The 14,707-nt window shown below is 33.7% G+C and overlaps 4 protein-coding genes across 5 annotated transcripts; 2 read left to right on the forward strand and 2 right to left on the reverse strand.

The window, feature by feature from the left end:
• Window positions 1–4,166: 4,166 nt before the first annotated feature.
• LOC104728137 (uncharacterized) lies at window positions 4,167–7,162 on the forward strand. 2 transcript variants are annotated; one of them, XM_010447165.3, is made up of 4 exons: window positions 4,167–4,409; window positions 4,581–5,636; window positions 5,724–6,559; window positions 6,644–7,162. In XM_010447165.3, the coding sequence occupies exons 2-4, from the start codon at window positions 4,691–4,693 to the stop codon at window positions 7,022–7,024; spliced, it is 2,163 nt and encodes a 720-aa protein (XP_010445467.1). In that variant the 5' UTR covers window positions 4,167–4,409; window positions 4,581–4,690; the 3' UTR covers window positions 7,025–7,162. The 2 variants fall into 2 exon arrangements, with proteins under 2 accessions (XP_010445467.1, XP_010445473.1); XM_010447171.3 differs by having other exon boundaries at window positions 4,336–4,456.
• Window positions 7,163–9,495: 2,333 nt separating this feature from the next.
• LOC104728146 (uncharacterized protein At4g00950) lies at window positions 9,496–10,959 on the forward strand. Its single transcript, XM_010447177.2, has 2 exons — window positions 9,496–10,421; window positions 10,711–10,959. Exons 1-2 carry the CDS (start codon window positions 9,771–9,773, stop codon window positions 10,795–10,797), a joined length of 738 nt encoding a protein of 245 aa, XP_010445479.1. The 5' UTR covers window positions 9,496–9,770; the 3' UTR covers window positions 10,798–10,959.
• A 276-nt stretch (window positions 10,960–11,235) lies between these two features.
• LOC104728153 (protein RKD4-like) lies at window positions 11,236–12,385 on the reverse strand. Its single transcript, XM_010447185.2, has 3 exons — window positions 12,238–12,385; window positions 11,701–12,148; window positions 11,236–11,602 (listed from the first exon to the last, which is right to left on the reverse strand). The coding sequence occupies exons 1-3, from the start codon at window positions 12,321–12,323 to the stop codon at window positions 11,441–11,443; spliced, it is 696 nt and encodes a 231-aa protein (XP_010445487.2). The 5' UTR covers window positions 12,324–12,385; the 3' UTR covers window positions 11,236–11,440.
• Window positions 12,386–12,861: 476 nt separating this feature from the next.
• Window positions 12,862–14,073, reverse strand: LOC109127444 (uncharacterized). The gene is made up of 4 exons (XM_019232114.2): window positions 13,904–14,073; window positions 13,472–13,544; window positions 13,308–13,363; window positions 12,862–13,163 (listed from the first exon to the last, which is right to left on the reverse strand). The coding sequence occupies exons 1-4, from the start codon at window positions 13,957–13,959 to the stop codon at window positions 13,058–13,060; spliced, it is 291 nt and encodes a 96-aa protein (XP_019087659.1). The 5' UTR covers window positions 13,960–14,073; the 3' UTR covers window positions 12,862–13,057.
• Between the last annotated feature and the right edge of the window lie 634 nt (window positions 14,074–14,707).

The following is a 14,707-nucleotide window of genomic DNA, read 5'->3' on the forward strand; positions in this document are numbered from 1 at the left end:
TTCGGACTCGTGTCGTGCGTGCCGCCATCATCTTCTCTTTTCACGTCCTTGTCTCCTCACTTTTCCTTTTTCTCACTAACACTATCATTAATAATTATATTTCTCTACTAAATATTTTTTTTTAAAAAGAAGAAGATAATGGCTATTATGTTTCAGTTTGATGATCTGCAGATATATATAGATATATAAATCTATAAAGATTGTTTTATTCTATTTTTTATCTCTTTCTCGTACGCGGTTTAGACGAATGATGGTTAAAAGATTATAAGACAAAGCCGTGAGTCGAAGATAATAAATAAAGAAGATAAACGGGAACATGAGTCTCTTCTCTAATATATCACCGTTTTGAACCATGTTTTGTCCTACGTTACATGGAAGCGCCGGTGAAGCTCCCCGCTCCAGAATCGGAAGCGGAAGCGGAAGCGGAATCGCGATTCCAAAGAAGTGGTGATTGGGAGTGTTTTAGAAGCGTCGTTTCTAAGTTGGAAGAGTAATTTTAACAACTCGGAATGGTGATCGGAGTTTTTTTTACTCGTTACCGGTGGTTTTCATCTAAATGAAGAAGAAAAACAGTTTGTACACGTGAGCGTTTTTTTAATTCTCTTGGCCAATTAAGGCTTAGAGGCCCAATTAATTTTCTTTCTGTTTGAGGCCTAATTCATTATATTTCTTTAGTTTGGTTTAATTTAATTTATGTATTTCCCTCAAATATTCTTCACCTATATTTAATTACCCAATTTGAATATAATTTATTTTTAGTTGTCATTCAAATCTTATTGAATAATAACTTAATACTCATGTTTAACTAATATATCTTTTTTTAACCAAAAAAACTAATATATCTAGTTATCTACAATGTTAATCACACTATTTTCTCATTGGTTTATCGATTTCATATTCTACCATATACTAGGTTTTGATTGGTAGTGTTTCTTGTTTATTTACGTATATTTTCCGATAAATTTTAGACAAAGAACACGATAAGTCGTAGAAAACGTTGCACATAATGATGAACACAAACATTTGTACGAGTTTTCATCGTCTACTATTAGAACACATTTTAAAAAATTAACTAATTTTCGAACACAGCATCCTCTCACATAATGAGGTTGAACAAAGCATGAAGAAACTCAAAAATGTTCACAATATCAATAAGTAACATTTGGATGGTCAAATCCTTTGTCTAATGCATCCCTGGCGATGAGAACGTAAACAAGACAGTCAAAAAACTATTTTAGAATTTGGTATAAAATTATTAAGGGACTTTTAGTCATTTTACATGTACGGTAACCAAATACAAATATCAAACTACAAATTACAAAACAAAAACAAATCACTAGGTAAAAAAACTATAAATATATAGAAATAACACCTTTATTGTGTTTATCACACCAATTATTTTGTTTACCTGTTTCTACCGTTATTTTGTATCACTATAATTCAAACATTTGGTGTTGAGATAGCTCTGAATGACCCAATTTCTATACTATATATCAAAATAAGGAAATTATTAAATTTGTTCAGAAAAATATGTTTAGAATTCCAATCTGATAAAGTTTACACACATATGTATTTAAATAATTAAAGTCATGCTAAACGACTCAAGAGACTATAAATATACTCACTATTTCATTCATTTAAGGGGAAGTAACAATTTTTCTTTTTTCATATAAGAACTTTTATACAGTCTGCTTGATGAAGATTGAAGAGATACGTCTGTAAGAACTTTTGTCCCTCTATATTGAATGTATTTTTTTTTTTCTTTTATGGATCAAATGTATTATTTCATTGTTTCCTTTTGCTACATATTTGTTGCAAAATCTTTATCGTTTGGCGTTGTTGTAATCATATATTTATATTTTCTTATGTTCCCCAAATAACAACAAAACAAAGAGGAATATTCACTAGGATCTGGGGATGATGCATTTCAAAGATCAAAACTGAGATGAATCATCGACAAATGTTGAGACGGCTCTGGAGACTGTCAGACTGTGTAGGCAAAACTCACTCTTCAACTCGCATTACTGTTTTAATTATAGATGTAAGGATTAAGGAATTAGGAGGAATCTCATGCTTCCACGTTAATTTAAAATTTACTAATATGGTTGAATATAATGTTGTGGTTTTCATGGATAATAAAAAAGGTCGTCATTAGGAGTTTACATGGATAATGGATTGTTACATATAGAAAAGAATCATAAACACGTGGTCTGATGTATGCTTATCCTGTGTAATTTTAACTTCTTCATTGTACCAGTACCACACACACACAGGCCACAGCAGCGTCATTGGATTTGGATCTAAAGTTCTAAACTGAAAACAAACGAGTCAAGAAGTTGTCAACAAAACAAAATATATAGAAAGCAAAAGTCCATTGGGCTTGATGATGGGCCTGATTGAGACATAGCGTGTATTTTCATATGTGGTTTACTAATAAATAAATAAATGGGTTACTTCAAAAATTAAGTACCATTAGGGGTGGACATTTCGGTTTAAGTTCGGGTTCGGTTCGGTTCGGTTTATTTGGTTTTAGTAAAACTCTAACCAAACTCAACCGAAATTAGTTTGGTTTGGTTTGTGTTCGGATCGGTTTATGTTTGGTTCGGTTTGGTTTGGTTTGGTTTTAGTTTGGTTTGGTTTTAATTCAGTTTAAAAATCAAATAATTTCAACAAAATAAAATTGATTGTGGTTTTATAATAGTTAATTAATCAAATAATTTAGAAAAGCTAAAAAATAAAATTAATACTTAATATTAAATATAATTAAATCTATATTTATATTTAGTTAAATTTATTAGAAAAATTAAAATAAAGTAAAATATAAACTAAATGCAAGTAGTAATAGATAAAATCACATATTTATAATTTTAATAATATTATTAATTAATTTAATAAACACATTGGGTTATTGGTTCGGTTCGGTTTTAAACCAAACCGAACCGAACAATTTGGGTTGAGAATAAACATGACTAAATGGTTGGAGTGTTGGATTGAGTTTAGTTTGGGTCGGTTTGAGTTTGGTTGGTTCAGTTCAGTTTGGTTCGGTTCGGTTTAAATGCCCACCCCTAAAATCCATCATCTTATTTTAATCAAAACAAAGTTCCCAGCTTTACAGATTTCATCAAAAGGGAAACATGAAAAAGAAGCTTGATTGGTTCTCGAAGTAAGATCCCAAGAGAGAAGCTTTTTGTATTTGCATAGTTGTCTTCATCATCATGATGACCTTTTTATCTAAACAATACTATTCCTTTCTTCCTCACCAATCCTTCCTCTCTCATTTCAACACTTTACTTCTTACAGAGACGTACTCTTAAATTTCTAATCTTTAACCCTTTTTAGTATATAATTAGCAAGGTTTAAACTGACCCAGCCGCTTGATTTGTTTCTTTCATGATAATGTATAGTGAAAAGTTTCTGAATTTTTACATTTCGTTTCTAAAAAGAATGCGTTTTGAATATGGATGTATGTATTTGGAAGCTTCACTGTTTGATTGGGATTAAAAAGTTTTCGAATTTAGAATAGACAAGTGATGGGTTGTTTGTTTTTTCAGCAATTGAATGATGTAGTTCTCAAGTTGTTTGTAATAATGCCTCAAAGAACAAAACCTTTTTCGTCAAAAGAAAAAATAAAAATTCTTATGTAAATTTAGAAAGAATTATTTAAAGGTGTTAGTTAATGTTTGATAGTGAAATGGAATGATTGAACTTTTTACATGGTCCACTTTTTATAAATCTCTAATCATTTTTGTGGTTTAAATTTCTTTGATATTTCTATATCACGAATCAATTCATAACAACTTGATGAAAGAGTATTTATGTCGTAGATACAGTGTATTTTTACCCCTATGGGGAAAATAAAACTCTTTTTCTATTTCTGTGTACCCCTTTTTAACTTTTGAGTTTAAAAAGTTCGTTTTCTAAAAAAAGTTTTCTATTCAAATTGCAACATTAGTGCCAATCTGATTCTGAAGTTAGCAGTAATGAAGATTGGATCTTGGTTAAGCTATTGTTTCATGGCTTTTGTTGACTATTATTAGTTTGATCTTGCTCTCTCATAACCCTGGTAAAAAATTATGAGATTATTGGAATGAGAAAGTAAGAGCAAGTGGGGACATGTTAAGGGGGCCTTTGTGTTAAGATAAAACCAGGAGAAGCATACATTTCTTGCTTTTATTTTATCTATCTGTAAGGATGATCTATTACATGATTCTTCTCAAAGTGTTTTTACATGTGTGTCAGATATTTTTTTATTCACCAAACTTTATTCCCATCACCATCTGGAAAGAAAATAAAATGAAAAGCTTATGTAACTCCCACCCAACAATATAACATGCTATACCACATGTACTATGCAGTTTTCTTGTGCTTAGACTTGCAACTAATTCACTCAACCTTTGTTTAAATCTTGCGTAAGATCTCAGACTTCTTTACTGGCATCTCTTCTTTCTTTCTTTTGGTATCAATTAAAACCCTTCGGTTCCTGCATTTGATTTTTTGCTATTTTTTTCTCTTTTGGATAATTAGATTTCACATTGAATTTAATCAGAAGTTTCTCTCATTGCTTTTTGTTTTCCTATCAGATGGATTGTAATAGGCAAATTGCGTCTTGAGATTCAGATTTAGTCACATCTCTACGGAGGTTGATTGTCTTGTTGTTGCTGTCTGTGGTTTTTTTTCAAGAGCAGCCATCATGTCCAAGGGAGATGAGAAACAGAGCGAGATGAGGAGCAATATGATGCTATTTGGTTTACTGATTAGGAAAATCTTTGATGAGGAGAAGAGTAAGCTTCTCCAGAGGCTTGAGGATGCCAAAAGTGAAATTACAGAGTTGAAGAAAGTGAGGAATGAAGATGCAAAAGCTAACGAGAAGGTAGTTAGTATATTCGCGTCTCAAAAGCAGAACTGGTTGAGGGAGAGGTATGGAATAAGGCTTCAGATTGAGGCTCTGATGAAGGAACTAAGGAACATTGAGAAGAGGAAGAGAAAAAGCTTATCGGAGATGCAAGAAAGATTAAAAGAAAAGGAAGGTTTAGTGGAATCTAAAGATAAGGCAATGGAAGAAGAGAAGCGTAAATGCAAAGAATTAGAAGAAAGGCTTGTCAAAGCCGAAAAGGAAGTTCAAGATTTAAGGGAAACGCAAGAGAGAGAGGTGCAAGAACATTCGTCTGAGCTGTGGAGGCAGAAGAAGACATTCCTTGAGCTTGCTTCTAGCCAGAGACAGCTTGAAGCTGAACTGAGTCGTGCAAATAAGCAAATCGAAGCTAAAGGACTTGAACTTGAAGACTTGTCATTGGAAATCATTAAGCTGCGAAAAGATTTGGAACAGAAAGATCGAATATTGGGTGTGATGATGAAAAAGTCGAAACTGGACATGACAGAGAAACAGATGGCATTGCTTAAGGAGGCTAAAAGGAAGCAAGATGAAGAAGAAGTAAAGAAATGGAGAACGAATTCAAAATCTAGAAAACACGAGAGACGGTCACTAAGAAGCATGTTTGCTTTTGAAGCCACAAGTAAGTCTAAAACCAACAGTGTTCCTTCCATTACTCATATTGAACATCTGGAGTTGAATAAAGATCCTGATGTCATCCCACAAATCATGGATTCCTACTCTATTGGTGATCTCAATGAACTAGGTAAGTTCTCGAAGAGGTTCACGTTTCATGTATAGTCTCTTTTTGAAATTTTAATTGATTCTGATTATCCGTTTATACATTTTAAAGGAGTGGATGAAATTGCAAAGAAGCGTGAGAATTTGACATTTGGTGAGGAAGAACTTTGTATTAGAGTTATAGGGAAGAAGGGAGAGATAGAGCTAGGGGAATTTACAGATCATATGAAACTAAAAGATGAAAAGGTTGAAGCTTTGTGTTTGCATCTGATGAACTCCGAATTAGAATTAAAGCGGTTGAGATCTTGTATTGAAGGAATGAACCAAGAAATGTCACAGTTGAGACACGAAAACACACAGTTGGAAGGCATGGTAAATCGAAGAGGGGAAGAATCGGTTTCCCTGAAGAAACAAGAACTCAAGACTCAGTTCAAAAGCTTGATACCCCACAAGAACAATACGAGTTGTAGAAGAAAGGACACAGAACCAGAAGAGCGAGAAAAAGAATTCAGATCAAGGGAAGTTTCTCAGGAAAATGCAACTGAAAAAGGAAGGGAATCATATTCTCCTGATGAGTTGAGACATTTAACTTTGAAGGCTGCACAATCTGATGCTGAAGAAGGATCTGAAAACGAAAGACTGTTACCAGAGAAAAGAGAAAAAGGGAATGGTAAGGAGAGTAAGAGCCTAATAAGGTCATCAAGCACAAACAATCCACCTTGGAGAATGGATCTTCATGCTCTTGGAGTTTCATACAAGATAAAGAGGCTGAAACAACAACTGATGATGCTTGAAAGATATATTGGGAAACCGGAGAGCCAAGAGATCGAAAGAAATAGCAGTGATACCGGGAAAAGAGCTTTGTTATTGATCATTACATTGCTCAACAAACAAGTTACTAGGTATCAATCACTACAAGAGAAGATTGATGATTTGTGCAAAAGAATGGTAAGCAGATCATTTTCTCTTACAGGTTACATTTCTGTCTCTGTTAACATAAACTGATTCTTTTCGGTTAACCATTATCTATAGCATGTGAATGACCCGGAGAAGATTAGTGGGAAAATCAGAGCAAACGGAGAAGCCAAAACATCACTAGAGCATTTCTTAGATGAGACATTTCAGCTGCAAAGATACATAGTGGCAACAGGACAAAAACTAATGGAGATCCAATCCAAGATCGCTTCTGGCTTTGTTGAGGTTCTAGTAGGAATAATCACTACTGAATCATCCTCTTCCACTAGCAGCTTTGATGCAGAACGTTTTGCAGAAAGCATCAAAAGTCTGTTTCGGGAAGTGCAGAGAGGGCTTGAGGTTAGGATATCCCGAAGCATAGGTGATCTTGAAGGCACATTAGCTCGTGAGGGAATGATACATTTGAAGCGACGGGGCAACATGGAGCTACGGGTATGAGAAGCTATAAAATGTGTAAATTCTTTACAATTATTCTTCTTAAGCTCTTTATTGAGGTAAATGAGAACAATTAGCTTTTGTTATGTATATAGAATTCACTCATATATATATACTAGGAATCCTCGGTTTGTGTTTAAATTAACTCCTACAGGCTACAATATAGAAACATCAAACATTGTTTCTTCATCTTTTGTTGAAACTTTGTCAATTTGACTTCTAGTATCATAGATGCTCAATCAGATTATTGGTTTGGTTTATACAGACCAGAAATTTTGGTTCGGTGTTGGTTAGCAGCAGCCAAATTAGAAAAGCCCCTACAGAAAAAGCATCACATATTATAAAAAGACCTAATTGGCTAAGGAAAGGATGGGGATTAAATTGGATGTATCTGTCGCTTTTGGAAGTTGATAGTAAAAAAGTAGCTTTTAGAAGTGATAGTAAAAAGCATTTTGCATGTGTTTTTGCTTTGCCTCTTTATGAAAGCTACAAACATTCAATCTACAATGTTTGGTAGTTGCGTCTTGTGTTATCTCCTCCTATTGCAATATAATGTTATACCAAAAGAGGAAAGATATTTATATCAGAAATACTTAGAAAGTTTGGTTTAAAAAAAAATTAAACCCAATTGTCTTTATGAAAAAAATATTTTAAGAAAACCATTGTAGGTTTGAAAACTCGTATGTTTTCTCCTATATCATATATAAACAAAATGAAGATTGTCCCCTTGACGAGTCTTCGACGATTAAATTTGGTGTTTAAAATGAGCTTTAAAATGTGGTTTTACTGATAGATGGAAGTCTTCCCTTTAACGAAGGTGATTAGAGTTAGAGGGTCTCCAAGACCTTATAAGGTAAGATCATAAGTCATAACACCTTTTGGCTTTTTAGATTTAAATCTCTCTAATATTCTAATTTATCAGGAAAAATGAATTTTAAGAAAATGTGCTTGTGGTTGAGAAATTGAGAAATATTTTCTCCACTTTTACAAATGATACATTCTAGCACTTAGCACTGCAGGTTTCGTAAACGCAATCGAATTGCTTTATGATAAGAAAAAACTAAAAAGCACACAAGTGCCCAAAAAGAAAATAAAGAGGCCTTCGTTGTGTGGGTTATCTTTATAATTCCCCCTTTACTTCTTCTTTTATTTCGTAACGAATGGCATAGATTAATTTCACATTCTATTAAGTATTATCTTATACTATTAAACCTAAGAGAAGAAAGTAACATTTGACATTTTGACTAATGTCAGTGGCCTCTCAATTCTCGTTAACCTAACAAAGTTAAAATCAAAGCAGTCCTCATCTTACCAACGTGGCTTAATTACTTTCATTTATACTTTTGTGATACTAACTACAACTAAAAATGGTTTTAGCTAACATATAACATGTGAATTTCTTTGATTTCTAGTTTTTAAATCAAAACTTTGACATAAACCACATCTTAAATATATAATACGTGGTTTGTAATATTAATTGGAGTGCTTGTATAGCCTAATCCGGATTCATTCTTCTTGTAGTTGTGATTGTAATGTCTAACCAATCAACCATCGTAAACTTCCTAGTCAACGCAAGAATAATATTGTAGATGTTATAAAGATAAAATAAACTATCAATCATTTAAGTTGTGGTTTAGCTTAGTGTACAAAATTGTTTTTAATTATATTTGTGTTGGTTGAACTTGATATGACAAGGGTATAATACTATATAATTTTGTAGAAAAAAATATGTATAGTTCAAAACTTGCCGTAAGTCATAGTTTCGATAGATTTCCAACAGAGAGACATATATGGAGTTTCAACATGTTGCATGTCAATCATAGAAATACAACAAAATACAATATTGATACATCTAAATAATGCATGAAAGATGAAAACTACTAAGAGAAGGCGAAGAGACAGGAGATTCGCATGATGCTCCTAATCCTCACATTCGTTTCTACACAAAAGTCGCTGCAGCATAACTGATGCAACGACAAACATAGAGAGACTAGAGAGAGATAGAACACAAAGAGAGCTGCCCTTTGACTTTTTCAATCCCTAAATCAAATTGACCGTTGGTCCATCAACACGTCCTCGTCAACGTCCATCACGATTACCTTTATTATTTTCTGTTTTTTTTTTGCTTTTTTTACAAAACACTTATCCCACAAGATTTGCAGTTTTATATCACTTGCCTAAAAGCCAAAACAAACTAACAACGCATGTGTCCTTCTTCTAAGTGATAACAATGAAACACACCTTCACATGTGTAACGTTTTGGAACCTAATCATTACTTTTCAATCTACAAGTTTACGTACAAAAGGAATGAACTTGGCATAACAAATTTATAAGATATTTTTATGAGAATTCAACTATTCACGAATTTTTGATAGTGTGAAGGTACTCAAATTAACAAGTCGTTTTCAAATTTTCAATAATAATTTTTTAAAAACAAAATTAGAAAAGACCACATCCCTCGTGAACAAGAAACACAAAAGAAGAGCCGTTTCATTTATTTTATTAAATTCGAAAAAAAATCATTTAATAATATACTTATATCTTTTCTTGTCCATCATGTCTTCTATAACCTCCCTCTCCCACTACTATTCATCGTCCTTAAACTTTTCCTTTTTCTTGTTCAAATGAATCCAATCTCAATAAAGGTTTCTTTTTTTTCATCCTATTTAATCCAAACCCATTTCATATAACGTCAAAAAAAACATTACTTGGTTTTCATTAAAAATTCATCTCCAAAACAAAAAAAAAATGGTTTTTGTAAATGATCATCAAGAACGGTTCTGTTCTTCTACAACACCTAAGCTTTCTCTGTTTTCATATCCAATGAATAATAATAACAGAGCATATGAAACAACTCCAGGGTTAGCTACACCACCGGTTAATATCGCCGGATCTATTCCTTTTCAATGGGAAGAAGCTCCGGGGAAGCCTCGTCGTGTTAAAAAACCGGCGAGGTCGAATCATAAAGGTGTCGTGAGAGGTCTTGACCTTCCTCCGAGGCTTCTTTTGCCGGGAGAATCCACGACTTCGGTGAATGAGCCTTCTCCGACGACTGTTCTTGACGGTCCTTACGATTTACGTCGTCGTTCACTATCGCTTCCGAGATCGTCGGCTGTGATTAGGAAGCTTAGAGGAGTTGCTCCGGCGCCGGCGCCGGAGAAAGAGCAGAGGTTGTTTGGTGGTGGGTCGAGTAGATGGGGAAGTTTTGGGAAATGTAAAGATGTGTCTGAGGGTATATTTGACTTTCCACGTTTTGGAGACGACGGTTGTGTTTGCCGGAAGGATTGGACCGGAGGAGGAGTCGCCGGAGACGGCGGTACAAAAGTGAAACTTTTTAGGATTAGAAGAAAAGAAGGAAGCTTTTTTAACCTCTCTCATACAACAAAGTCTGAATTTTGGGTAAGTTTTTCTTTTTCCTTAAATTCAGTTTCTGATTCTTTAAAGTTTTTATCAAAAGTTTCATACTTTTTAATAGTCACAAGATTCTCAAATTTTATCTTATGAATATGAATTCTTTGTCCATTGGAATGTCCATATTTTATTGCAAACAACCAAAAAAATGAAAAATCATTGTCAAATTGATTAAAATATGGGTGCAATAATAATATGGACCTGTTTTTTTTGGGTATGCATTGCATGTGAGGGAAGTAAAAGCGTAAACCTAATTATTCTATATTTATAAATGCAGGCAAGGGTTTACGAAGGGTTTAAGCAAGTGATTCCATGGAAGCGTAAGCAAGAGGATCTTCAAAGAACCAACTCTTCCATTGTTTAAAAATCGAATCTCTTCTAATTCTACAGTTTTAGTTTAATTTATATAGTTTGGTATACTAATTGGTCTTTTCTTGTGTGTATACTTTTATTTTATACAAATCTGTCAAGGAAACATTTTAATATTATGATTTACAATGATAACTAGGTTTTTATTGTTGTTGAATTCACGGAATTTAAGAAAGTGTAGAGATAATTTGAAAATGAACTAAATTCTTAAAAATTCGTATCATTATCACTGATGTGAAAACTCAAAAGACATTTCAGCCAAAACTCAAAAGACATTGCACACAAAAAATGAAAAGATTTGTTTTTAATAATATATATTTGTCTATAATTGACTTTGCTAGTTTTTTGTAAATTTTGTCAAAGTAGATAAAATTTGGTAGTTAAATTATAGTAAAGCACACGTTTCCAAATCATTGTATCAATGCATTTGTAATTTCTTTTGTACGCAAATTGGTATTTTATTCAACTCGTCAACCTTAATTTCATTCATCAAAATAACTGATAAAAAAAGGTTGCTTAGTCCATCGAGTAAATGGCTATAAAAATATAAGAATCATATTCCCTAAATATTATAGATTAATTGACCAATTGGGTCAAAAAAAGACATCAGTCCAAACAACAAAAACAGTTGTAGAAAATCAATAGTAATCATCAGCAAGTGACTTTCGTCTCTTGTAATTAGCTTTGAAACAAGCTTGCCTCAGCTTCTTGGTTCCATCACTGAGTTCAGCATCAGGTTCTTGTTCTATAAGAACCCTATGTTCCTCCAAGTTCTTCACTTCTTCCTCCATTCCAACACTCTGTCACCAAATCAATTTCAAACACACTTTCAAAATAAAAAAACATGTAACGTATAATAAATACTAAAAACGCTATTCCTTAAATACTAATGTTGCACCTTGAGATTATTGATGAGGGAGTTCAGACTCTTGAGCTTCCGGTGAGGCCACCGGTAAATACCTAGTTCCCTACATCGCTTCTTCAACACGGTAAGTCCCACGTTCAGTTCTTTCGCAGCTTTCATGATTGGTCTATCGAAGAACTGTTTGATCTCAGACATCTCTAACTTGTCCTGCCTCTTTTTCTTAGAGTTCCTCTTCTTCACTGTCCTCTTTTCAGATCTCACGTTCGAACTCGGACAGTCGTTTTCAACAGCCAATGGCGAGGATGAACCACTGGAGATGTAGGGCTCTTGTGCCGGCATGTCAATATCATCAGATGGGATTATGTTAGTCATGTCAATGCTCTCGAAGAGATCTTCAAAGCTTTCGTACTGAAACTGAAAATGCAAACCCCGAGTTGGTTTCAGATCTTCTATATTGAGGAGAGACTCTAACGGAGGCAACCTGTAGAAACCACAAAACGATTAATAACAGAACAAAGACACAAGAGATAACTTGTTGAGGAAGAAAAAAGGTTTCCAACATACACATACTTGTTTAACATGTCGTATAGCGAATCTGGATCATAATCGTTTTCCATTTTTGGAGAATTGAGTAGAGAGAGAGAGTTAGGATCCATTTGTTGAAGAATCAGTAGTGATTGAAACGAAACAGAACAAATTTTAAAAAAAGAAAGAGGAGCGGAACATGGTGATGAACTCATTACGTATGTATAGTCTCTGTAAAAAGAAGAGTAGTGTGTTAGTTCATAGGGATTGTGTGCAATGTAATGGGAGTTACAAGTCCCAAAGCGTATAATCATTAATTGTTAAATCTTTTACTAAATACCGTGTGTGACTTTAATTAATTATATGATCATGGGGGCTGAATTGTGTTAGTTGTTTCTTAATTAAAGCTCGGTTAAAAATTAGTCAAAGTCAATAATGCATGAAAGTGATAAAGATCTAAATTACTAAAAAAATCACAATCGGTATTAATTGAATGTAGATTTTTTTGTGTTATTATTTGCATTAGGTGATGCATGTGTTATATGTTACGATGATAGATACATTTGATGTGGAAAGAGGATGGATATAGAGTTAATGAGAGTCTCTGTAGTAATGATAAATTCATAGTATTTCGAAAATGAAAATACATAATGTAGTTAAGTCAAAAGCTTTAATCTGTAATCATCTTTATTCACTTCTCAAATCCAGTTCACATTACATAATAGTAATACATTGTTTTGAATAAATCTGTGAAAAAAAAAAAAATCGAAAGGTTTGTGCTCAGAGCAACCAGTGAACTGACTAAAACACATTGTAAATTTGAGTTCTCGGTGAGAAATGAGAAAAAAACAATCTTCTTGTTGGTTTACTTCTGCCCAAATTCTTGAATTGTTCTTGTGGCCAGGGTAAGAACATCGACAAACGCAGAGAAGGAAGCACGAAGAAGCCTTGCCTCTATCGCTTCAAAATGCCTGTAAAATGATCAGGTGAGAAAAAAAAAATCAAAACTAGTATAAGAAGTAGGGGAGAAGTCGAATAGGTTCTATGGACCCTAAAAAGATGTCTATTCAAAATCAAAATAAGGCGATGGAAGGACTTGAAGAAAAGAAACTCACACAGAAAGCTTGTTGTTTGATACTGACATAACTCTTCTCACTTTATCAGGCTGCAACTGTATTAATGATCATACAACAGAACAAAGTCTAACATCAGTGAAAATGGAAATTAGATTTTCTATTCATATAGAGTATTGGAATAGAATTGAGAAATTGTCCAAAACCTCTTTATCAACAGCCAATGATGTATAAGCAATCAAAGCATGTTCTTCCGATTCAAAATTCACATCCAAATTACTGCACATTGCCAAAAAGCTCTGTTACATCAGTATCCCTAACAAAGTCCCATTGTAAAGATACCAACTCTATAACAATCTAATCGTCTCAATATCCTAAAGAGCAAGTTCAGAGGTTCGAATTAACCTAATTGAGCGGAGCAATGTAACAACTAACTAGGTCGTATTACTCTGTTTATGTGAGTAAAGATCGAGTAAGTTCCTTAAAATTTATCAGACCCAAGATCTCTATAATCGAATCCTTATGTTCTATCATCAGATACAGAGCAAACACGTTACGAACTAGCAGAAACTAAGAGCTGAATCACTGGAGAGAACAATTGAAAAAATTCACAAATCAGAGACATTTACAGAACATACCAGCTAAAATCCCAGGTTTGGTCAGAACGAGTAATTACAGGAACAGTCGCAGCCATTTTCTGCTACTCACTTCCTCCTTCCTTCGTCAATGGGGAGGGTTTTGGCAAAATTGATTAAAACCCTTTCTGTTTCTGCGACGAGCACAAGACCAAAAAAAAACACAGAAGCATGATTTGAGTGGGCTTACAAAACAGGCCTCCTATTTCGAAGCCCATGATTTTTTTTTTTCTGGTAGCGAGACGAATTGACGAGAATACCCTTTTCCGTAAACAAAGGGTCCGTCCGTCTGTGAAATTGTGTGAATAGGGAGGGTATATTCGAGGAGTATATCTTGCATGAAGGAATCTTTGAACACTAAACTAAGCATCTCTCGTCTACTCATTTTGCTATCTCTTCGCTCTCTCTTCTCTATCTATGGTTCTTCAGATTAAACCATCTCTCAGCTACGCACATAATTCACCGAAGAAAAGCTTAATGAAGATTTCAGACAGAAACAGTACCAGGCATGTCCTTTTCTCATCTCTTTTTGTGTTTGTTTCAAGAAGTAGCTAGCTTGTTGACTTGTTTCATCATCTTATAATAAATGTTTCATAACTAGAAGCTATATATCCTTCATGAATATTTTTTTTTTGATACATGAAAGATTCATGAAACCTAGCTAGAATTAATGTTTTATATCAAAACCCCAAGCTTTCTAATGCATTGAACTGTTTTCTAGTACTACTATTATGATCTTATTCATTTATAGAGATAATAATCATAGCCTAGTGATTTTAGCATAGTTGTTTAGGACTCTTGTAATTC

The sequence above is a fragment of the Camelina sativa genome, chromosome 2 (assembly GCF_030686135.1).
Source record: "Camelina sativa cultivar CO46 ecotype springtype chromosome 2, ASM3068613v1".
NCBI classification, from domain to species: Eukaryota; Viridiplantae; Streptophyta; class Magnoliopsida; order Brassicales; family Brassicaceae; genus Camelina; species Camelina sativa.